Source organism: Lampris incognitus, chromosome 8 (assembly GCF_029633865.1).
Source record: "Lampris incognitus isolate fLamInc1 chromosome 8, fLamInc1.hap2, whole genome shotgun sequence".
In the NCBI taxonomy this organism is placed as follows: domain Eukaryota; kingdom Metazoa; phylum Chordata; class Actinopteri; order Lampriformes; family Lampridae; genus Lampris; species Lampris incognitus.
In genome coordinates this window covers 28,898,588-28,923,907 of record NC_079218.1, presented here as the reverse complement: position 1 = coordinate 28,923,907, position 25,320 = coordinate 28,898,588, and the positions used below count along the sequence as shown (strand labels likewise).

General features: G+C 45.2%; 2 protein-coding genes across 2 annotated transcripts; one reads left to right on the top strand and one right to left on the bottom strand.

The window, feature by feature from the left end:
* The first annotated feature begins 352 nt into the window (after positions 1 to 352).
* Positions 353 to 2,223, top strand: LOC130117249 (uncharacterized). The gene is given in 4 exon segments (XM_056285452.1): positions 353 to 682; positions 803 to 904; positions 1,237 to 1,604; positions 1,606 to 2,223. Coding segments are annotated over 4 exon segments (777 nt in total). The 5' UTR covers positions 353 to 517; the 3' UTR covers positions 1,748 to 2,223.
* A 145-nt stretch (positions 2,224 to 2,368) lies between these two features.
* LOC130117208 (unconventional myosin-Ic-like) lies at positions 2,369 to 23,662 on the bottom strand. Its single transcript, XM_056285383.1, has 32 exons — positions 23,420 to 23,662; positions 18,752 to 18,910; positions 18,160 to 18,275; positions 12,031 to 12,229; positions 11,646 to 11,726; positions 11,305 to 11,484; positions 11,078 to 11,176; positions 10,082 to 10,195; positions 9,915 to 9,986; positions 9,685 to 9,804; positions 9,502 to 9,584; positions 9,050 to 9,155; positions 8,841 to 8,921; positions 8,651 to 8,742; positions 8,244 to 8,338; positions 8,067 to 8,113; positions 7,850 to 7,930; positions 7,637 to 7,742; positions 6,834 to 6,951; positions 6,619 to 6,732; positions 6,318 to 6,394; positions 6,070 to 6,138; positions 5,078 to 5,162; positions 4,760 to 4,919; positions 4,508 to 4,591; positions 4,279 to 4,372; positions 3,753 to 3,808; positions 3,514 to 3,649; positions 3,331 to 3,401; positions 3,154 to 3,251; positions 2,903 to 3,002; positions 2,369 to 2,695 (listed from the first exon to the last, which is right to left on the bottom strand). Exons 1-32 carry the CDS (start codon positions 23,435 to 23,437, stop codon positions 2,669 to 2,671), a joined length of 3,138 nt encoding a protein of 1,045 aa, XP_056141358.1. The 5' UTR covers positions 23,438 to 23,662; the 3' UTR covers positions 2,369 to 2,668.
* Positions 23,663 to 25,320: the final 1,658 nt, after the last annotated feature.

Here is a 25,320-nt window from a genome sequence, read left to right as displayed (position 1 = left end):
AATCCTTACTATGGGCAAATTTGTGCGTACATTCCCATGGGATTATTTATCCCTCAAGTTTGTCTCAGAGACCAGTGTAGAACCTGGGTAACCCCTGAATTTAGACACCAATTGGCTAACACTGATGTCTTTGCAGGCCTGGGTGATTGCTCGTTGCAAGAGGTAGACAATAGGTGTTAGGAGGAGGGAATTACAAATAACCATCATGCTTTGCTGCTACCTGTCAGACAATCTTGAGGGCTAAAAAAATCTATGGGTGTATGTATGCACAAATTTGCCCATATTAACGATTTGATACATGAGGCCCCAGGGCTCAAGGTCTGTTTGGACCCTGTATGTACACATGCTTGGCATAGTTGGAAGCTTGCTACAATAAGTGCACATCAATAAGTAAGGATAAGAACACATAACATCTTACCTTAAAGAAATCTTTATGAACTGTAGACTTTTATTTGTATACTGCCTATGTACCGTATAAGCAGCAGATTAAATTTCACCAATCTTTTATCGTTTTCAGATGAATTTTTGCCGACAAGCCCTCATTCCTCTATTCTTTATCGTCCTGAGCTACGTGTGCCTGTGCTGCACTTCCCCTCCTGTCCCCCAGGGGACGAAATATTATAACTCCTTTCGCCTCACCAGGTTCACGCGAACCCGTGTCCAGCAGCTGCTAAAGAGATATGTGAGTGAACTTCTCTCTCTCTCCTTCCCTTGGGACCTTGACCACCCGTCTAACTGTAATGACTGGAGACTACTCACTACCTTTCTGTTCTTAACACCAATTTTTTTCTTAAACCCGCAGAAGGAGCAGCAGTTGGGAGATGAGCACTTTGAAGACAGGAGTCTGCAAATGAGTTCCCTGCCATTACTCTCTATAGAATTTTACAGCTGGTTAGATCTAAAGGTTTGTATTTTCCCTGTTTATTAAAACAGAATACCACTGGAAATGACTATTAAGTATGTTTTTTTTAATGTAAGATGTTGGTGACAACGTTTACACTACCACAATATCATGAAGAACTTCCCAAGGTATTTTTCAAAGTGTGTGTTTAATTAGCTCAAAGGAATAGGGGAAAATGCAATCCTGTGACATCACCAGAATGTCTAGTCTTGCAGAACCTTTAAGTCAGTTTGACTGGAATTTCCCCTAAAATGAATTTCAAGGAATAACATGTTTTTTTTAAAGAATATTGTAGCCATGACCATGTGGACCACCTCTTGCACACTCACATTCAGGATTTTGATCGGCTGCATGCTGCTTACCGGGACCTGCACACCTACTGGAATATGCTGGAACAGAAGAAAAGACAGATGAGAACCAACGAGATAGGGCAGCGGGTGGTGGGCAGGCACAAGACCAACCCTGGCATTATTTTACCTGCCAGCATAGAGTACATTCAGCATGACCTGAGGGATCTCATGAGACAAATCAACATTCAGGTACAAAGAGTTATTTACCTTCTCCTGATTTCAGCAAACCTAAATATGGTCTATCCTACTTCTATGAATGTTATTTTGTATTGTTTTGCAGATGACACACAGACACGACTCTGGGATAAATCCAACCCCTCCCACTCTTCCGGTATTCTCAAGGAGCATCCAGTCCCCTTCTCAGACGCTGTGGGCCAGCCGGCTGGAGGGTTACGTCATTCTAAGAGATCTGGACCTCTACCTCACAAAACTATCGAGAGACTTCCTGCTGTTGATCTCGAATTATACCCACGCCTCACTTGTCGCAGAACAGTAGAGCCTAAAACATACATAAACACAAGCAAAAGCAAACACACACACACACACACACACACACACACATACATGATGCACCTGCACACACAACTGCATGCACTTATATGTGCAAAAGCTATAGGTTGTTGTTGAAATGTAACTGACAATATTTCCTCATAATGGATGATGATGTTTGTGGTAACTACACAATTCAAAATGTTACTCTGACAATATCATTTTGCCAGTGTTGTAAATACCTTAAATGGTTTAATATTTTAAGGGTTTAATAGTGATACAGTGATTTCTCTCTTACAAGCAGTATTACTGTATTTTTAAACCTCTTTAAGGGGATTTCCAAAAGTTTCTGTCATATCTTTGGCTGTAAGTCAACAATAAGCTCATGGAGCATGGAGAACACTTTTCAACGTCCTCTTTTTCTACCCAACCCTCAATTTACTGGACTTTCCATGACATATTTGCTATTTATTGCCATATTTATTAAAGAATATTTATTTCAAAGTGGTCACTGTTTTTTTTATATTCTGAGATATTTAATGTTACAGAAATCATTTTAAATTTTACACAATGTAATACAATTGTATATGACTGCAAAATTAAAAGGAATGAAGCATTTGCAACTATGTGACTTCCTGTACTTTTTTAATGTGTACAAAATGATTGGTTGTCGAGAATTATTCCAAAATTGAAAAAAAGGTATAAATGATAACGCAGTTTGAATCAATAGGTACATAGAGTGGTAAAGGAGAGAATAAAAATCTTCTTGCACTTGAGTATGCCGTGTATGGTCATGGTATACTATCTGGAGGGAACAAACACTTCACAATGACATCTTCTGAGATAGAATCCTCTGGGTTAGGTAAAACAGGATTACAGCAAGACTGGTTCTCAGAAAGATGTCCCATTTGGTCGCCGTTTCCTACAGTCATGTGTCGCCAAGCCCAGGGGCAGTCTGCAAAGTGATCAGATTGAAATGACTGAAGAGTTTGCAGAGCTGAATACACAAACAGGACTCAGGATGGGTGCTGAGTCTCCACATATATAATGTTTTATTTACCTCGACCTTTTCCTTCATCTTCCCTCCATTCCATCCCTCCTCCCCCACTGCAAACTTTCGTGCCCCCCCCCCCCATGACATCAGAGCAGGCCCTTGACTCACCACGAGCAGATGTCCTTTCCTGCCTTTGGCCACCTTCAGCTCTGAGCCTCGGATAAAATCAACAATCCCTTCCTTTCCCCGAGACACAGCAAACCTAATACTGCGTACCAGACAAATAAAAAGGAGATGGGGGCAGGGTGTAAAAAAAAGTGGTGAAAGTTTTTTAGAAGACTGGTGGATTTAGGACCATAAGGTAGGTGACCTGGCCGTTTCAACATTATCATGGAAATGGCAATCAAACGTAGCCCTACCTGCCCTGGCTGATGTTGACGTGGTTGACCCTGCCTGACATCATGGCTAATTTTGTCACAGCCTCAATCACATGATCACAGTGGAGCACCGCATCCCACTGCAAGGAGACACAGGGCGAGCTTATAGACAGTGTCTCCGTATCATCTGGAGTTTGTGAGCGTGACCAGGTATCCTACCTTCTGCTTGTTGTCCTCATTGTGTACATGCAGAACAAACATCCCATCACTGAGTGAACTCACGGAGATATCTGTGAAACAGAAATGGTAGCCTTATCACACAGAGCACATTCATGGGCAAGACATTTGATGACGCAATATTTTTCCTAATGGTCCATCTGCTTTACTCAGGCCCGGTCTCACCTCTCAGAGCATTGTAGTCAATCCTCTGCTTTATTTTAGTTTTGTCTACCAGTATGGCAAAGGAGCCAGTGAGGAGCAGCTGACGAGGGCGGGCCTTGAAACCCCTCCTGTCATACTTTGTGACCAAAACACCATACTGAGGAAGAGCAGGCGAGATGTAAGCATGGCATAAAATAAAGAACAAGATTTTATGCAAAGTCATACAATAATGGTCCAGCTCAAACCACATTCAAACCTACCTGGACTTTGTCATTGCCAAGAGTCTGTATAACTTTGAGGTTGATCTGCTCACTTTCTACACAAAGAAAAGAAAATCTCTGAATGTTGTGTGAGATTTATTTTTCTCGATGGAGTTATGATTTAAGTATTACATTACATTACAGTCATTTAGCCAATGCTTTTATCCAAAGCGACTTACAATAAGTGCATTTAACGTAGGAAATCAGGAGAACTACTAGTCATCAGAGGTCATAAGTGCATCTAAACAAGCATCTAAGAGCAAAACCAGTGCTAAAGTAAAAGTGCAAGAAAGAGGTTTTTTGTTTTTGTTTTTAAATGAGTTAATACAATAAGTGCTAAGAACAAGTAACAGGGTAGTAATTCTTAAAGAGGTGAGTTTTTAACCTGTGTCGAACGATGGGCAGCGACTCCGCTGTGCTGACATCAGTGGGAAGTTCATTCCACCAAAAGTACAATATTGTGTGAGTCTTTGTGTTTGTGTGTGTATGTGTGCACACGAGCATGCATCCATGTGTGCTCACATACCAAGCCTGGAACCCAAAAACAGCTTAGCAACACTCCGAGGGTAGCTGTCTTTCTGCTCTTTGAAGATCTCACTAGCTACAACCTTCTGTTCCAACTGCAGAAAAGGAAAAATAAGCAAGATTAAGGGGGACAGCATGAAAACATAACAAATAAAAAGGGGGGGAAAAAAAGAACAGGAGAGTTGCTTTGTTTGGTGCGAAGGAGGCCACAGAATCAGCAACCAGCCTACCTGCTTCTTCCACTCAGGCAAGATGCTCCTGCAATACTTCAACACGATGTTTTGCATATGCAGCCTCCGCAGATGATCTGATGCCTATAGGACCCCATGGAATCCCATGGAGTTGACAACATAGACTCCTCATTGATATAATCACAGACAACAAGCATTTCAATGACTTTTGCTTAGCAATGACCGAATAAGTAATGAAGATGAAGACACGTGAATCTTCTGGGTGAACCTGAACTGAGATACCGTTTGTACCTCAATGAGGGAAGGCGGGGGTGTGGGCCAGCCTTTGTCCAGGACACTCTTGGGCAGGTTCTTGCGCAGCTTCATGAGGAAGGAAAACCGCACGTGGTCCAGGAAGTAATCATTTTCAGAGCTGTAGTCCTCATGACGGTGGATGAAGCCTTTAATGAACCTGCGAAGCAAAGGCAGGGTAGAGGGATCAACATGAAACTACGTACACAAAATGCAGTAGCAAACATGCATGCACAAACACACACACACACACACACACACACACACACACACACACACACACACACACACAGCAATGAAGGAGTATCATTTCTGCACCTGCGTATTAACTCAGCTGCCTGTCGGCGCCTCTTGGCCCGTCTGCGTGCTTTTGTCCCCCGCCATGCAGACTGGATCACTATCACTAGACATGCATACAGATAAATTGTTAAAACCTTTGCAGCCTTTACACAGCAATTCCAAGGCAGACTGAAATGAGAAGGTTTTTTGACAGTATTTTTATATACAACATTGATATAATTTAGGTGTTCATCATTAGTTTGATTGGACATTAGAGTTGTGTTACAATTTGCAATCTCGCTATTGAGAGCTCATTGGCTTAATTGGAATAGTACTGCGATGTCACATAATTGTATTTTGGTTTTCTAAAACTATGATAGAAACTTGGACTGATTAATAAGTGAACCAAAACTAAACACAGTGAACAATGATTGACTAAATTATTGCCAACTTGTCAAAACTCAAATTTGATTCTTTTGACAAGTTTCAAACTATTGATGGCCATCAAAAGAGGTTTTTTTTCCCCACATGCATGCAAAACAGGCACTACTACCCAAACTGAAAATGAATATCCATGAAGAGTAAAAAAAAAAATTACAAAATGTGAGAACTATAACTACAATTAAAATAGAATTCAAAATTAAGAACAGAATTAACACAAAAAAGCAAGTGAAAACCCTGTTCACTCTTTGACAGTTTCTGTGTTTTCCATGAGATCTCAGATTCACTTTGGATCTGCAGACAAGTTGAACATTATAATCCTGACATTGATGATACATATTTGACAACCAAAATGTTTGTGCTAGGTCACTTTTTGCACTTTTATATTTTTGGCACTAGGCCATAGCTTCATGTTAAAATAAACTGAATACTCCTTTGGCTTTGGTCGTTCAACAGTGTGTTTGTCGTTTGTATTCTTTCATAACATATACTATAGTTTCACTTCCGTAGCAGGCGTGTTCCAGGATCTCAGCCAGTGCATTCAGAGAAAATGACTCAGAGAATGACTCAAAAATAACAGTGGTTCTGACCTGCACGTCTGATGTGTTGGTACTTGGCCCACTCTCTGTAGCCTCTCCATGCAGTCTGAAGGGTTAAAACTGAAACACAAAGAAAGGGGTAGGTGGTGTGGGTGGGGGGTCCGACCACATTTATACTCATGCTACTGTTTGTCTGAGGGAAGACAGTGACCGTGAGTCATTACTTTGTTGTATAAATTTTACTATTTTGATTTGAAATCCCCTACTTAGCAGCACAGACGATCATCACAATTACTCACCAATTTCTGGTTTTTTGGCTTCTAGTGCATCTTCAGTAGCAAACAGAGTTTTTGGGAAGCGAATGAAGATTTTGGACCTGCAGAGAATAGGCAATCATTCCAGTAAATGCTGTCTAATAGTTTTGTAACCATTTTTACCCCAGGTGTATTACAGTGCCAATGATGAGTGCATACAAGTAGCTACTATGGGTGGTTTCATGATCATATCCCTTAAGTGTGCCAATACTGGTGGGCGTGTGGGTTCCAGCGGGCAACGTGGCACTACCTCTACGAAACCCCTCTATTTCAGTCAGTACGGTACCTGCCCAGTTTGTACTCCTCTGGTTTGTAGTCCAGGTGTTGGACGAGCATGGACACACCATCCACCAGTCTGCCATGCCAGTTGGGCCACGTTTCCGGACACAGGGGCTTATATCTAACAACACATATAATTTTAAAAACCAGAGGTTCCCCACCGAGAAGAGACTAATTACATCCACTCAGTCAGTCACACAGGCACGCAAGAAAGTTAGTCACCTCTGTAGGAAGGCTTCGTATCGACGCCTGTAGGCAAAGCCGGCTCTCCTGACCCTCAGGTTCTCCATCAGACCCAGGTACTTTACCTGGTGTCGAACCAGCACTTCCTCAAACCGCCCTGATGAAGGAGAACATTGTTCAGTGTTGTACCATGGCACACTTGTGGCACAAATCTGTGCACACACCTCATGTATGCACTATATGGACAAAAGTATTGGGACACACCTCTTAATCATTGAATTCAGGTGTTTGATTCAGTGAAGGGAAATCTTAATGCTTCAGCATACCAAGACATTTTGGACAATTCTATGCTTCCAACTTTGTGGCAACAGTTTGGGGAGGGCCCTTTTCTGTCCCAGCTTGACGGTGCCCCAGTGCACACAGCAAGGTCCATTAAGACATGGTTGGGTGAGTTTGGTGTGGAAGAACTTGACTGGCCTGCACAAAGCCCTGACCTCAACCCCGTCGAACACCTTTGGGATGAACTAGAATGGAGATTGCGAGCCAGGTCTTCTCATCCAACATCAGTGCCTGACCTCACAAATGTTTTTCTGGATGAACGGGCAAAAATTCCCACAGACACGCACCAAAATCTTGTGGAAAGCCTTCCCAGAAGAGTGGAAGCTGTTATAGCTGCAAAAAAAAGGGGGGGGGGGCAACTCCATATTAATGCCTATGGATTTAGAATGGGATGTCATAAAATCTCCTGTAGTTGTAATGGCCAGGTGCCCAATACTTTTGTCCATATAGTGTATGTCTCAGCAGATTGTGTATTTCAATATATTTTATGTAAGGAAGTGCACCTGGCTGCTTGGCATCATTAGGTTTAATGCAGCGTACATAGGATGGCTCTTTGGACATGAGGATCTCCATTAGCTTGTTCAGGCTATTCTTAAATTGTGTGGCAGCCTGTAAAGGGTCAGAGATGAAGTAGAGGAAAGTGTTAGAGCTTTTTGCATTTGTATATGTATGTATGTGTATATGAGAGTGAGAGAGAGAGAAAATGGACATCTCACCATCTCAGGTCTTTTCTGGTCTATCACTTCCTCTCTGCGGAAGCAATTACTGAGGATCTGGTTGTCTGACTGACACATGACCTGAACAGAGACCAGACCACGCAACCACGTGAAATACAGCAAACTCCCTATTTCTTCCCTGAGCAGGTCCAATTTCAAGCAGACATAAAGGCTTACAAAAGTGAGACCTTGTCTTATTTCTTCTCCCCAGCCTCACCTCTTTCAGGGTCCTGTTGAGCAAATCGTTGTTCTTGTCCAGAAAACCTGAGTAAAAGGGAAAATGGAAATTTGGCTCTAAAGTGACCAGTGTGTTGTTAAAACGCATTGCTGAAAGCATTTAAGCACTGATAAGGAATCATGTCCTGCTCCACTCTTGGTTGAACTGGTTGCTCACCACTAACATTGTAGTTGACCTCTCCGGCATAATGTAGCAGCCTGAACTCTTCTCTGCTCATTACCCTGCGAGTCTTCCCATTCGCCAACTTGTGACTGACAAACACACACACACGCACACACACACGCACACACACGCACACACGCACGCACGCACACACACACACACACACACACACACGCCACAAACAATCATCCTTATGTGCACTGAAATAAGGAACTGTGGTAACTGTGGTAAGAAACCTTTTCATATACATGGTCAAAAGTATTCAGTGTGGTATGTGCAGGTTTTTGATTGCTCTGTGTGTGTGTGTGTGTGTGTGTGTGTGTGTGTGCGCGTGTGTGCGCGTGTGTGCGCGTGTGTGCGCATGTGTAAGTGAGCAAGTGAGTGAGAGATATGGAGCCTACGTGACAAAGTGGGCATGGCCTCCCAGAGAGTCCTCCAATTTCTCTAAAAAGGAGACGTCACAGGCCTCCCCTGGGCGCAGACACTCTTCATTCTGAAAGACAGCCACACCATTTATCTTTATCTGTATAGCAACAGAGGTGACGTTCACTACATCTAAAGTAAAAACTCTCAACAATTTGTAGCCTGTACCAGGATGGAGATGATGCCTTTGTGCTTTTCCTCAATCAGATCACAGATGATCTTGTTGTCAAAGTACTTCACCGTCTCCCACTAAAAAAAAACAACACAATAAAGTGTGTATGAGAGCTCTCATACTAGCGCCTGAAAATATTTGCGATACTGTAGCATTAATGGTGTCGGACCAGATTTGTTTCGACCGATGTCGTGGCCAGACTCACCATGATGCCCTCTGTCTCATACTCCTCCTGCTCAGACCTGAGAGTGAGCTCAATAAAGAGCTGCTGGAGCTTCTCATTGCAGTAGTTGATACAGAACTGTTCAAAACTGTAGGGAGAACCACAGGGGAAAGACAGACCCAAGTTCACGATAGCTGTTTGCAGAGTGCAAGCCAGATTTATTGGCCAAGCATGTTCATATATGAGGAATTTGGCTTTGCACATTGCTCTGTTACACATATATACATGTACACAGCAGGGTAAGAGAAGAAATTTAAGCAAGAACTAAGCATGAAGTTAGGATATCAAAACTAAAGACGATATTTATAAAAAATGAAGGCATAAGTATGAGTGCCGATCCAAGTATGAACAATAATCAAGCTGTAGCGTAATAGGTGTTCCAAGATAAGGAGTTTGAAGAGCGAGAGGGAAAGCAAAAAGGATAATGCCCATACCTGTTGTGCTGAAGGACCTCAAAGCCATAGATGTCCAGGAGTCCTATAACTGAGGAGCCTTTACTGCTGTGGTAGACTTCATCCTGCTCCAGAAATACACATCGTGCAGTGACACAGGACCATATTACCATTAAGAGACTCTACAAATCACGTCCCACATCATTATAAGAACAGTGAATGTACCTTGAGAGCAAGCGATCGGTTAATTTTCTCCACCAACCAGGTAAAGGTCCGGTCATACACAGCCTTAGCCAAGGCATCGCGGGCTGACCCCGCCTGTTCAAAGTTTAATGGGCTGATCATCTGTACCACACAAAATCATAAATGCTGTTTTGAAAAAGGTTATCACGCAAGGAAACAAATAATGGACAATGTGAGATGCGACGACAAACTCTAGAGACAGAGATCATCACCTCCTCTCCTTTGGCAATGAGTTTCTTGTTAGTGAGTGCCTCCCTTAGCGTTAAATCATCAACACCCAACAGCTGGAAAACAACACATCTGATCTCAGCATCGTCTTTTTGTGAGTACATGCAAAATGTCCATGAGTCTGAGCCAATACTATAGGGACAGTTCTGACCTTAGTAAGATTTCTTATCTGTGTCTCAGTGGTGATGTGGGTTTCCCCATCCTGTCCTTCCCCAAACTGAATGTTTCCCAGATGGAGAATACTGGCGACTATGTTCAGCAACTCCTGATGATGAGAGACATAGGCAGTACTACTGTGAATTGTTTTGTCCTGACAGAGCAAACCTTTGGGCAGTTTCCTTATGTCAGAGAGTATGACTATTAATGTGCAGCTAAAACTAGAAAGTATTATTGTGTAACCAAAACCAGTGGAAAAGCAAGATCTATCAAAAAGCTCAGAGGAAGGGAAATTTCAATGATCTATGCAAGTGTTAGCTGCAGCCTGCTCTCCAACGATATACTCTCATAGAAACTGCAGTGGCAAGGTTACATGTACCATACTTCATGCTTGTACAAGACTGAGCGTACATATGAAACCACTTGAAATCATCCCTTTGAAACAGCTTTGCAAGAGTGGAGAAAAACATCAGTTCAGAATACAGCTAACCAGTATCTTCTTGCCAAATACGGATTGGTTTGTTGAATGTGACAGATTTTGCTACTCAGCTACATTAAATTGTTTCTGGTGATGCCTTACAGTGACCTTAAAAGAACCAGTGTTACAACCTTTGCTGTTTTTAATACAAGTTGTCTTCATGACATGACACCAAGAGAGCCGTTGGCATGGGACTGTAGATTTGTGAGCATTTTTAAATTTTATATGACATACTAGTGAGTAAAAAAAAAACAAAAAACTAGTGTTTATTCAATTGGTACTAGTAAAAGAGAAAAGTGACCAGTCATTATCAAATTAGTAACTAGTGCTTATTCTAAATTTTTAGCAACTAGTGACTTTAAAATAGTGAACAGTGACAGTTAGAAAAGCGACTAGTGTTTAAAAATAAGTACTAGTGTCTAATTGTTAGCGACTAGTGCCTTAAAATGAATAAATGACAAAACGGCTTGCCATAGGCCTCTGTATTATAAAAAATAACCGAGTGGTACTTACTTGCACTTCTCCATCAGAGAAGCCAATGATAGGCAATGCCTTCCTTACAGCTTTCCAGCCATTCTTGTCATTAATGGAGCTAACTCTGGGACAGTTACCCTAAAGAAGAGAATTGCATATTGTATTCTTTACAGGACTATTGCACACACACACACACACACACACACACACACACACACACACACACACACACACACACACACACACACACACACACACACACACACCTTGACCAGGTATTGGTAGTTCTGAGGATTTCTTTCGAGGTCTAGTGTCTTGAGCAGCTCATCCTCCCCTCCATCCAATAGCTGATAGAAGATGTGGAAGTTCCTCTCACCATGATTCTGGTGTACCACACGAGACTTTTCCAGCAGGTAGTTCAAGATGTGACCCCCTACTGGTGCTCCCTAGGGGCATGTAATGAAAAGGACAAGGCAGGTGGGAACTGTCACTTTGTTGTCATTTTTAACCTTTGATGACACTTCTCAAGCAAAAATTACATTATCAATGTGGTGTTAGCACATATGATTTATATAAGGAAACCCACAGTCAAAGAGGGAGCGTTTACCTTAAAGTCAAACTGGACATCCATGTATTTCCCAAAGCGGCTGGAGTTGTCGTTCCTCAGTGTTTTGGCATTGCCAAACGCCTGTGCAAGAAAGCAAGGAAATTAGCAGTAGGAAGTGCTGTGAAGAGTAACAATGGGGTGATAAAATCAAACAATCAAGAGAATGCATTGAATGCTTTTTTGGCTCAGCAACAAGTGTGTTTTACAGCCTTAGATTAATCAGATACTGCTAATTAGCTGAAATTACATTCTATGGCAATTCTAACAAATCTCTCATTCAAGTATGATTCAAGTATTAACTATGTAACAAATGGCAACAATGGCTATTAACACTGAAATGGCACATCATTTGATGGGCTCAGATATAGAGGGTGAGATTCCATACCTCCAGAACAGGGTTGGACTGCAGCAAGCAGTCACCGAGGGAGGCCATGTGTTCATTAGCAGGACAGGTGACAGTGTAGTAGAGGAGGATCTTCTTTGAGGCCTCTGTCTTACCTGCTCCACTCTCTCCTGAAATAAGAATGCACTGGTCTTTCCTCTCGGTCCGCATGGCTCGATAAGTGTTGTCTGACAGAGCATAACTGAGAGAAGGGCAAAACTCAAAGTCAAACATATACAACGACTGAATCACTATCACAACATTAAACAGTTTTTTTAGTCATAAAATCATTAGCTAGACCTTTTTACCATGCTCATAAGGACAATGATCACATTTCAATTTTGGAGAAGCTTATACATGTTTATTACTGAAATCAAGTGGATTTGAGTGGTTTTGTATTAAGTTGATTTAAGGTGTTCTGAACAAGAAAAAGCTTCATGTGTTGAAGAGGGCATATTGAGTTCATTTTGAGGTACAGTGATGCTAGATTTGGATGGCAATTACCAGAAAAACAACCAATGCATTCCAGTCATGCCTGCTTCAGAGACAACTCTCAAGCCAAAAAAAAAAAAAAATCATCTGACTGTCACATGAAAACAAACAAACAAAAAAGAGAAATAAAAAAAGGAATTGTCCGCCAAAGTTTTCTTATCAGTCACAATTCACAAACATTGTGTGGATGGAAACAACCAAATAGATCCCATTTCCAACATGAAGATAATTCTTGCCCATTTCCCTATTCTAATCCTAAAGTCCATTGACAGCCAAGTATTCAAGTGTCCAAAACAAGAGTGATTACTGCAGTCGTTAAAGATAACATGGACAAATGAACACTTAAGTCTGAGGAGGGTTTCAGATGCACTTTTGATGCAGAAGTTCAAAGTTGCTAATGAACTAATAATGTATGGGGTATATATACACTGGGTGTGAGAAAAACGTACAGTATATAGTACCAGTAAAATCTAATCAAATTTTAGTGACATGATGAGGATACGTTTGCATCAATATATAATTCAAGAATTTAAAATAGTAATATTGTTTAACAAAGAAGTCTTTCCACAACGAGGATCACAGTTTATCAGTGGAACTGCTATTCTTAGTATCTTGATTATTCCAATACATTGGCACTGGCAATGATATGTTGAATGAGGGAGAAATATCTGCCCTCATGTCTTGTGTTAATGTCACAGCCAAATGTAACATTAACATGAAAGTTTAGAGGGGTTGGCATCTCATATTTTGTCTTTTTTCGTTTATATATTCTCAGCTCATAATTTTTTCTTGTTTGTTTGGTTTTATATTGACAAGAACTAATGCCTGCATATTTTGAATTGTAATAAATTCCAAATTACCAAAACTATTTATGTGATATCGTTGAGCAAGATTTTTACAGACTCCAGACTTGCAAGTGCTGTAATTGGTACTTGGTAATGTTCTCAGGATACGGGCGTACATATTTACCGGCTCTGATGACAGCGCTATTATAGGACCAAGTTGGTATTATGACAACACCATGTGGGTGTTATGTCTGCACACATCGTCAGTGCTGCATTTGATTTGGTGCTGTTCTATTGTGCTGGGATCGATTGGTGATGTCTGCGGGCTCTGGGTTGTTTGATCGGGTCTGCCTATGATGCTGTGTCAGTCTAAATAAAGAATGCAACGTAGCGGTTGTGTCGAGCGACAGCGCTGTGTCTTGACGTGATTTCTAAATACAATATTGGCGACGAGGATGGCTGATATCTCTCTCCCACCACCTGCCCCCTTCCTGGCATTACCTGGCGAGCCTCCGGTACCATGGACTCGCTGGCTACATAGTTTTGAAAATTACATCATCGCCTCAGGGCTCGACGACGTGAGCCAGGCTAGGAAGACGGCTCTGTTGCTACACTGCTTGGGAGCAGAGGGCCATCGTGTGCTCGGGACTCTGGGGAACGTCACAAACTTTGACGAAGCTGTGGGACTTATGAGCACCCATTTCGCTGCTCCACAGAGTGCCCTCCTTCGGCGATCTATATTCCGTCAGCGACACCAACTGCCTGGTGAGTCTGTGCAGCAGTATGTAGCTAATTTGCGAGGGCTGGCTAGCTCATGCAAGTTTGGCGCGCTTCAGGACGAGATGGTTCGCGACCAGCTAATCGAACACACCAACAACGCAAAGGTGCGTGAGACTCTCCTGCTGGAAAAAGACCATCTGCTGCTGTCCAGAGCAATTACCATCGCACTACAGGTTGAGGGAGCAGCTGAGTGTGCTGCTATGCTAAATACACAGCAAGTGGCCACCTCCAGTCAAGCTGCCAACGACTCCTCCCTCTACTCACGGCTGCCCCTCGGGACGCAACCCAGCCAGAGCGAGGCGGGCGCCGACTCCACTTGGGACGTCTTGCAACTGCAACGACGGCGTTCTCGGCCCCGCCCTCAACAGTCCTGTGGTAACTGTGGATCTCGGTCTCATGTTTCAAGGGCTCAGAACTGCCCTGCCCGTGGCCAGACATGCCGTAGCTGCGGTAAGCAAAATCACTTTGCCAACGTCTGTCGATCTTCCCCGGCTGGGTCAGAGGGCCACACCCCCCAGTCTTCAACCGCCGTCATTCACAAGGTGAGCTCTGGGCCAGTGTCATTCAAATCATGCACAGTCAACATTAATGATGTGTGCATCCCCCTGCTGTTGGACACCGGTGCAGGTGTGTCTCTCCTGAATGTTGATACCTACAGTCAATTTTTCGGTTCACTGCCACTGTCCGCACCCTCAGCTGTCCTCTGTGGGTATGGTGACTCCAAAATCGATCTGGTTGGCTCTCTCCAAGTGACTGTCCGCTATGGAACCAAGCTGGTGCCCAATGCAGTTTTCATGTGGCACGCAGTGGGGCCAACCTGATGGGCCTGGACCTGTTCTTCGCTCTGGGGTTCTCCCTCTTAGACAAAAGGGGGGCAGCAATCCTGACTGTTGCCACACCTTGGCAGCAGAAGTGGCCATCGCTGTTTATGGGGCTGGGCTGCCTCTCTGCCTTCGCCCATCAACCTCTCCTCAACCCTGCTGTGAAATCTGTCATCCAACCACTGCACCGCATCCCGTTGGCTCTCCGTGATGGGGTCTCCGCCGAGCTGCAACAACTGCTGGAAGCTGGCATCATTGAACCAGTGGACGCGTCACCTTGGGTCTCAAACCTCGTGGTGGCTAAGAAGAAGTCGGGGGGCCTGTGTGTCTGCGTCGATCTACGTGCAGTAAATAAGGCAGTGGTCCCTGATAAGTATCCACTGCCCACCTCAGAAGAACTCACTGCTCAGTTCTATGGCTCTGAGGTGTTCTCCAAGCTCGACCTCAGACAGGGGTACTTACAGGTGCCCCTCCACCCCAGCAGCCGAAACCTCACAGCCTTTGTGACACACGCAGGAGTGTTTCGCTACACCAGGATGCCTTTCGGTCTCAGCTCCGCCCCTAGCTGCTTCCAGAAAATCATGGTCTCCGTGCGGGCTGGCATACTGGGCGTGGCCATTTATCTGGACGATATAGTGGTACACGGGCCCACCAGTGAAATCCACGACAAGCGCCTCAACATGGTCTTCGCAGCCCTGTCCAAGCACAAGCTAACTCTCAATGCTGAGAAATGTGTCCTCTCTGTGCCAGCCATCGAGTTCGTGGGGTTCCGGTTGTCAGCGAGCAGTGTAACTCCACTACAATCCAACGTGGACGCCATTCAGGCCATCCCTGAGCCCAGCTCGGCCGCCCAGGTCGCCTCCTTCCTGGGTATGACAAGTTACTACCTGAGGTTTCTTCCCCAGTACTCTGCGACCACAGCCCCCCTGCGCCAGCTGCTGCGTAAGGACGAGCCATGGGTGTGGTCAAAGGCATGCAGTGACGCTGTGCGTAATCTCAAGACTCAACTGACTTCACCACCAGTGTTGGCTCACTTCGACATCTCCAGCTCCACCTTTGTGACCTGTGATGCATCAGCCACAGCGATAAGGGCTGTGCTGTCTCAAACCTAGAACGGTGTGGAGAAGCCCATCGCCTTCGCCTCCCGTGCCCTCAACCTGACCGAGCAGCGGTACTCCGTGGGTGAACGTGAGGCGTTAGCCTGTATCTGGGCTTGTGAAAGGTGGCACCTCTACCTCTATGGCCGCTCCTTCACCCTCAGGACAGATCACCAGGCCCTGACAGCGCTGCTGTCCACATCTGGGACAGGCCACAAACCCCTGAGGTTGCACCGCTGGTCTGACCGCCTCCGCCAGTACAACTTCAGCCTGCAGTTCACCCCAGGCAGAGACAATGTTGTTGCCGACCTGCTCTCTCGCTCTGTCTCCACCCCAGCTCCACAGACGGACACTGACTGTGTGGAAAAGGACATTGTCCAAATGCTACACACACCCCTTCAGGCCACTGTCTCTCTGCAGGAGCTGAGGGCAGCCTCCGAACAGGACCCTGTCCTCTCCCAGCTCCGCACCTACATCCAGAACGGCTGGCCTCACAAGGTCCCAGAGGAGCTGGCTGCGTTCGCCCGAGTCAGACAGGAGCTCTCCTGCTGGAACGACACCTGCGTGGCACGTGGATTTTGCACAGTGGTCCCAGCTGCTCTCCGTGCACGTGTTTTGAATATGGCGCATGAAGGCCACCTGGGCATTGTGAAACTGAAACAGCGCTGCCGAGACCTGGTGTGGTGGCCGGGGATAGACAGAGATATTGAGGCTCTGGTGAAGGACTGTTCTGCCTGCCTTGTGAGCGGCAAGACTGGCCACCAGGCTCCCCCACCCCTGCAACCTCTCGCCTGGCCCTCTCAGCCCTGGGAACACCTGCAGTTGGACATTTGTGGTGAGATCCATGGAGTTCCCCACCACCAACGCTTCATGGTGGTCGCCTACGATCTACACTCAAAATGGCCTGAACTCACCACTTCCGGCACTGTGACCTCACAGATCATCATCGACTTCCTGGACTCTCTTTTCTCTCGCTGGGGCCTCCCAAAGACCATCACCACTGACAACGGCCCTCAGCTGGTCTCTGCTGAGTTCACTGCTTATCTCGAAATTAAGGGCATCCGTCATATACGCACTGCGTACTACCACCCCCAGGCCAATGGCGGCGTTGAACGTTTTCACCAGTCACTGAAGAACGGCCTCAGAGCACACATGGCCCAAGGGTGCTCTTTCACGCAGGCCATCCGTCACACTCTGCTGCACTATCGGGCCACACAGCACTCGACCACAGGCGTCTCCCCAGCCTCTCTCATGCTAGGCCGGGAACTGTGCATGCCCCTTGACAGGCTCCGCCCCTCCACACCCCAGGCACCTCCCTCTGGGGTCAGAGCCTCAGTCACTCATCAGCAGACGCGGATGAAGCAACGGTTTGACCAGTCAAAACGAAACAGGGTGCCAGACATCAATGTGTCAGACTGGGTCAGGGTCCGCAGGCCCCACAGGGACAATAAAATGGCTTCATACTGGTCCTCTCCTCTCCAAGTCACCCGTCAGCTGGGCCCAGCCACTTACCTCCTCAGCAATGGCACTCGGTGGCACTCCAGTCGTCTACGGAAGGTGTCAGCTCCGCCACACACAGCTGGTGACACAACCATAGCCATTCCCTCAGCATGGCGAGACGCCCCGGGGCTTCATGCAGCTCCTACACGGGCCCCAGACATTCCTGGGCCTCAGCTTCCCCTGCCTTCTCCCTCCCCACCTCGGCCTGCCCAGCCTCAGGCCGCCCCGCGACCTGTTCGTACACGTTTACGCCCTGGCCACCTAGAGGACTTTGTGTCAACCTTTCATGTTTGAAATCCTGCCGGGGGGGGGGGGGGATGTTATGTCTGCACACATCGTCAGTGCTGCATTTGATTTGGTGCTGTTCTATTGTGCTGGGATCGATTGGTGATGCCTGCGGGCTCTGGGTTGTTTGATCGGGTCTGCCTGTGATGCTGTGTCAGTCTAAATAAAGAATGCAACGTAGCGGTTGTGTCGAGCGACAGCGCTGTGTCCTGACGTGATTTCTAAATACAATAGTGGGTGTTACTCGTAGTGTTGATTGTCTGAATTCTAGCTTTGCTAATTTTACTCGAAAATATCGACTGAACTTTCTGAGATTATAGCGAAAATTACATGTGCTAACACGCTTTGCTCCAAAGTGTTTGAGGAACTCACATGTGAGGCGCTATCTCGTAGAAGCTGACCCCTCTGTAGCGTCCCATGTGCTGCTTGGAGTAAATCTCCAGCTCTTTGTAAGGGTTCACCGACACCAACACTGACCCGATGTACGTCTAGGGGCAACAAGCAAAGAGACGGGGTATTCACAAACACACTCTTTCTTTGTCGGTGTATCTGATATCGCCGTGTTAGCGTTGCTCCTACGATGTCATTGTAACTGACCATTCACTTTGTTGTGCTGTCGTGCCTTTGCGACTCGAGGAAAAAGGCGATTGTGGGTTAGTTTAGGTTAGCTATCAGTTAGGTTAGCGTGGGTTATCTATCAGTTAGGTTAAGGTTACCTATCGGTTAGGGTAAGCTAAGTGTTAGGTTACGATTGGTTGAGGTTATGTTAGGTTAGCTTTGGTATTCTTTCGGTCTTTTCCCCCCGTGTCGCAAAGGCACGACATCATAACGTGATTTGTCAGTTGCAATGATGGTCCTGGAGCAACATTAATTATGATGCCGTGGGAACAACACGGCGATATCGGATCGTGCGTCTGTCAGACAGCGGTTAGCAGTGATTAGTTTTATATAAAAGCTACATTACATAGATTAGGTTCTCTCGGAAGCGCCGCCGCAGGTTTTCTATGAAGGCTGCCTCACTGGTGTAATTTTCCAAAAGGACGAAGTCCTGCACCCCAACTCTGTCCCGCGCGGTGAGAGCACTCTCCATCACCAGACGGACTCTCCCTTCAGCACCCACCTCCTACAAGCAAACACAGATGGCAGGAAAAGTAGACAGAGAAAACGGATTGTACTTTTACTGTAGCATTTAGTGTTGCTGGAATACAACTGCATCCCGCAGACAAGCAGGGGACCTACAGAACCATTTCAGTTTAATCCTATGCATGCTTTACAATTTACTTCAGTCTGACAGAGTTAACACCCAGTGCTTAGTTTCTAAACATTACACATTATAAATAGTACAATAATAACCAGAAAAAATCCTATGAAAATAGAATTTATTTATGAGAAAGGGACAATGCTTATTGCTAAGTTTCCTGTGCCCTTTTGCATCTGCTGAAAGCAAATGTTGTTGTACTGAGCCTAACACTGCATACTGATACTGTTGTAAACTACTAATAAGACACGTTAGCCCCTAGCTAACGGGTCTGACCCTTTAGCCGAGAGGTTAGTGATGTCGCCTTGTGGCGCAGTACACCCCGTATCGAATCCCGCACCGGGCAAGAAAATAACCGGTTACATTGGTGGCAGCGGTGGGATCCGGAAGTGTGCAGATCCTCAGAAGTCTCCTCGGAGCGCGGGAAGAACAAGCGCGAGGTCGCGCTCTCGGAGAGGGTGACGACTGTAAACTACTAATAAAACACGTTAGTCCCTAGCTAACGGGTCTGACCCTTTAGCCGAGCGGTTAGTGATGTCACCTTGTGGTGCAGTACACCCCGTATCGAATACCGCACCGGGCAAGAAAATAACTGGTTACACTGTTTAGCGTGACCAGGAAAACTCACGCAAAGTAAGCACCCTTACAAGGCCCACCGGGATTAAACAACATACATTTGGAGAATGCCAATCATAAACACAGAGTTTAGGCTCATCTGTTGTGCAATGGTGAGATAGTGTATGAGCTGTATGTATACAGTACACACATATCGCCAGGCACGCTTTGGCAAAATGCTACTGGGAACGTGTGTGTACATGTCAACGTAATTGTGATGGCTAACATCAAAGAACAGACAGGAAATAATTACCAGTCTTGAAAGTGAACTTTGCAGAAAATGTATATGAGGAGGAAACGTGTGCTATCACGTGCACATTCAGTGCCTTGTGAAAGGGGGTACACACCTAGTTCAAGGTGCTACACTCCAGTACAACCAAATGCTTTCACTGTTCTGTCTCAAGGGTTCACCAATAAAACGAATCCCTAACTGCTTTTCTGTACACGTCCATGAAAAAAAATGCACAAGGTGGAACAGAGAAACTACACTTCCATAGAACCATTGTTTTTTAATGCAGAATCCTCTCAGGGGTCTCATTTGGCGAGGTTAATGGCGGTAAAAGGTCATTCATTTATCTGTGAGCATTGGAAAATCCTTAGAACAACAAGAGGACAAACGGTGGACGACGGCCAAGGAGTGAGAGCAGAGGAAAACCGCTGGACAATTTCACTGCAGCCACTCCTCTACCCCCCCCCCCACAACTTCACCTTGGGGTATTGTTCTCCTGCAGGTGGCGTCCCCCCAGTCAGTAATACAAAGCACAGTCAGATTTTCCAGAGGACAGACTTGAGGAATGTCAGGGTCAGTTTCAGGGCAGGAACTTAGCTAGTGGATACTACCGCTAAGCGTGTCCGTTTGGTATTTCAGCGGGCTTTTTCCTTTCTTCTATTTTTGACATTGCACCTTTGGGATGTAACATATCGGTTGTGTTTCTGTGTTTGCATCGACCAACGATACAACCTCACAGCCGCTGAATGTAGCCTAACATGGAAAAAAAAACCCACCACGACCATACGACATTAAAAAAAATCATCCAAGATCTTAACCCGATTGTCAGCACTTTTTTTATTATTGATTAGATTGATTGCACAGCGAGGTTGACACCGTCACTGCCCGCTCCGTACCGGAAACCCGATTTGTTCATGCGGAAATGCGTCTGCTTCCTGTCAACGCTATCGATTACGGCTGTTGAAAAGCTACTTTTCCTCCTTGATATTGTAGCGAATTCGGGGGACAACGCAACCACAGGAACTGCCGCGGCCGGGAAGCGAACCCGTATCGCCCGCCCCGCAGGAGACATCGCTAACCGCTCGACTAAAGGGTCAGAGCCGCCAGCCAGCGGCCAGCGTGTCCACTTATCCATGCACGTTACACTATCATGGATTCTTCTGCCTTTTACCGTCGTTTGCAGGAATATCTCTTAAAAGGTGAAACTGCCTCAACGTTGATCGCGCAGGCCGAGTAAAACTGAAACGGGCATATTAAACTTTCATCCTTAAAGGTAACGACAACGCCTTTAAACAAAATACACTGCCGAGGACTCCATCACAGTTAAATCATCACATCATGAAGCGTCATATCGTCACTGCCCGCCTCGCACCTGACGCCGAGCGGCAGCAGGGTAGAGTAGCGAGTATGAGGATGGATCTCAGTTGGAGGGGTTGCGTACAGGAACTCCGTGTCAGCAAGCGTTTTCTTTGCCGAAGCATGTGACCTGTGCTGTAGAGTCACTTCAAAATCAAATCTTTGGGGACACAACAAATGCCAAAAGTTTTCCTTTTTTCTCGCGTAGTCAGCTGACTTGCGTAAGTTTGTTTATGCATTCTTTAGTTTGGTTTTGATTAGTGCGTTTGAGGGTGTAGTCGACGAAATATTGGCTCACGCTGTAACTCACTTGTTGTAACTCACATATTGGCTCACGCTGTGGGTTTGCAGTACCACTATAGGAGTGAGACTATATTTGTTAACCTTTGTTTTCGGCGTTCGAAGTCATTTGGAGTGTGAATAAACAGTGGCGCCCCCAAGGGCCACCCTGATACTATCACAGCCCCCCCCGCTGGCCCCCCCAGCCACGAGTCGCATATGCAGAATAGGCTTCTGATTATACATAATATGCTTCTATCTGATATTTTCATTTTTCATTTCTGGACATTTACAATATAACAATGAATCGTTTAACATGTTACAATATATACAGATACATAACACATTAAAACTGAATTTTTGTGGAACTCAAAATGTTAACTGTACTGGTATTAGCCTATGCACATCAGCTATTTAGTAACATTAACTGTCAAAAAAATAAGAAACCAAAGTATTTCAGTATGCGATTCCTTAACTCTCATACTGACAGTTTTCTACTAGCCTATACAGTACACTACAACAGCATAATATAATTCCTGAAATTCAGTCACGGCTTTTGGTTTTGGTGTGCCACCCCAAGATTTTTAGTGGCCCTATTTGGCCACCCTTATGAAAAATTTCTGGGGGCGCCACTGTGAATAAATGAAGGGAGGTTAGCTGTTCCTAGGTTTACACAGTATTGACTCATTAAACGTGTGAAAGTTTACATCCAAAGGCATATCAAGTAATATTCCCATGATGCTATCAGCCAAGTTGTTTTTCTGCTGAAAGGAGGCAGCAGTTATTGTTCAGTAGGTGATACACACCCAAAGCATAGAAAAACGCTATTTTAAAACCGAAATACAGCTGCTTTCCACGATGACTCATAATTCAGCAAACTTTCCATATTTCCAGTGAAGTTTCCCTCTGATTAGATATTTTTTCTCTTTGTACGTTTCATCTCTGGAACACAGACCCCCAAGGGAGTGTAGAGACCTCACACTTTGTTGTGAAAAAGCCTAGTCCCATCACAACCATTTGTTTACAAAACAGAAACGTGTTATCACCGTCATCACAGACTTCATTTGCAAACTACAAGACAATAACTCACTGTGCACTTTATCTCATAGTCCCAAGAGGGCCCGTCTCTCGGAGGACCGAAATCTAGCCTTTGTGGAGGGGTTGTGAACATCGTGAGGCTTTGGGTCTGGAGTGGAGAATGACCTGGGAGGCAGCCATGGCATGCACCGTGCAGCTTTGATTGTCACCAGCTCTATTTATGCAGCAATAAGATTGGGATTTAACAGACAACACAGCTGAAGCCTCCGGTCTGACCGTGAAGGGGCCTGCAGGGAAACTTCACGGGGCTCGCGGATGGCTGCAGCGGTGGAAACCAGCATTAAAGACAAACCTAACGGTGGGGCTTGGCTCCAGGCCCCGTGACTAAGAGCCTCTGGGCCGACTCCGCTCGGATTGTCTTCCTTATAAGGCATGCCCCACCACTCTTTCCCCAAGTTGAGCCCTCTCCAGTGCCACAACTAGCTCTTCACCATAGATGTGCTAGCATTGGATACGGGGGAAAAATACCAAGTTTATCCTGCCCGGACAGCTAGTTTTCAAATGCTGTGAGTCAAACGCAAAGTCCTACATACAAACACTGACACGTGTGAACAAAATATCTGTGCGATGCCTGTGTTTCCCCCAACTCTTTACGCTGATGTTGTTATTAATGAGCATTTGAATTGCACTTGATGACATTTCTTTCAATGCAGTGTCTTGAGTACCCACTGCTTTAACAGAGAAGTGCAGGGACTCATGCACAGGTGCTAGCAAATGACGCAAACCCGCACAACGTCGAATCGAATGAGAGAACCATACGCTAACAAGGAGCATCATCCCGTTATCCAAGCTCTTACCCTGCCTTGGTACCTCATCCTGTCTTCTTCTCGCCGGGAGCAGGGCGGTGGTTTCCTCTGAGCCGATTCTCCTCCTCCTGCGTCAGGGAAAGACTGCTCAGCTGCAGCTTCTCATCCAACCCTGTCCATGAGCGACGGAATGAAGCCGTCTTCTCTCCCCCTCCTTCTCTCAATGACTCACTGACTCTCTCTCACTTTCTTTGCCTCCTTCTCCGTCTCCCTCTCGGACGGTGTCAGTCTCACCTATGAGGACACAACACCCACCCACACACACACACCCACCCACACACACACACACACACACACACACACACTCAGACCAAAATACCCGCAGCAAGCATGTCGTTTGTTTACACCTTTCCTCTAGCTTTCCTTTTGACAGGTCAAACAAACGTCTGCCTCTCCGGCACTCCCTCTCCTTCCCTCTAAATTGCTGCTGCATGAGACATGGGCAGGAGCTCCACTCACACGTCACACACACACATTTAGACTTGGAAAAGAAAAAAAGAAAAAGTCAAGGGAAAGTATGCTGTTAGGTTACATGAAAAAAAAGGAGTTGAAATAGTTTGGAACACGTTGCTAAGAGCCTAAAACCACTAACATGTAATCACTGAGCAACTATTAAAAAAACAAAAAACAAAGATACAAAAGCAAAAACAGAAATCACGTGATGAGGCTTGAGTGCATTCTTTCTTTTCTTTCCTTCCTCCCTTCTTGGTTTGTTCCCTCCCTTTTCTCCCACAAGCTGAGACATTCATATGGGATGAGAGTCATGGAAGAATGCCCAGCTCGGCTGTTAATTTTGAAATATCTCCATCATCATCATCATCAACATCCTGTTGTTCTTTCTCAAACATCTGACTTATTCAGTCAACACCGTCATATACAAGATACATAAAACCATGAGAAGACCTGTCCTTCCTGCCAACTTGTTTTGGGGGTGGCAGCCCGAGTCCTGATTCAGTCAAACAGTCAGATTCCCATCCTCGAATTCCCTCTCTGGACTTTTTCCTGGATCAGTCGGGGGTGACCAAGGTCACAGTGTCTCTTCAGGAGGACAGTGCCCTCCTCTGGTATGTGCTCTTTCTTATTTTTCACCACTTTTTCACATCTTCTTTCACTCTTTTACTTGCTCCAAGACAGATTCTCATTCCCTGTGCCAATATCATTAAATATCTGACCCTGAGGAATCTGAATAATGTGGCGATGTTACCCAGATGGAGAAACTCACTCTTTCACCCACTTGCACAAGAGAGAATATGCAGAAATTATCCCTACACCGTGCACTTGACCAAGAGTGGTAAAGGCGGGGTGTGTGCAAGTGTTGAACATGCGAGACAGAGCTGCACAATGCAACACTAATCAAACCATGCAAATGGATCTTGGGTCAGTCTGTCAGTCTCTTCTGTTCTGATATGCTGAATATGACACGGCTGATGTCCTGTGGATTTTGTGCTTGCACATCGTTCATTAACTCTCACTAACAATTTTTTTCCCTTTTTTAATTTTTTTTTTAGCTCGACCGATGCTGAACTTTTTGGGGGACATCGTGTTGTTTCAAAATTATTTGTAATTTGTGATATTGGGCTATACAAATAAAATTGACTTTAGTGGAAATAATGTTTGTGTATTTGGGTAGTAACATTGTGTCACACATATTCATTATGTAAATAGGCTCATATTTAACTTTGGAATGATCAATTCTATTCCCTGAAGATCAATTTTCATGTTTAGGTTCAGATTTAACACTCCGTATATCCCGACTACTTACACATATCAGCTGGGGGACCCGGCGACTGGGTTGACGCCATCATATGCACATTTAGCACTCAGGTCCCGCTGCTATAATGATATCAGCATATGTTCAGTGTATGATAATTGTTTTATAAATCAATAAAAAG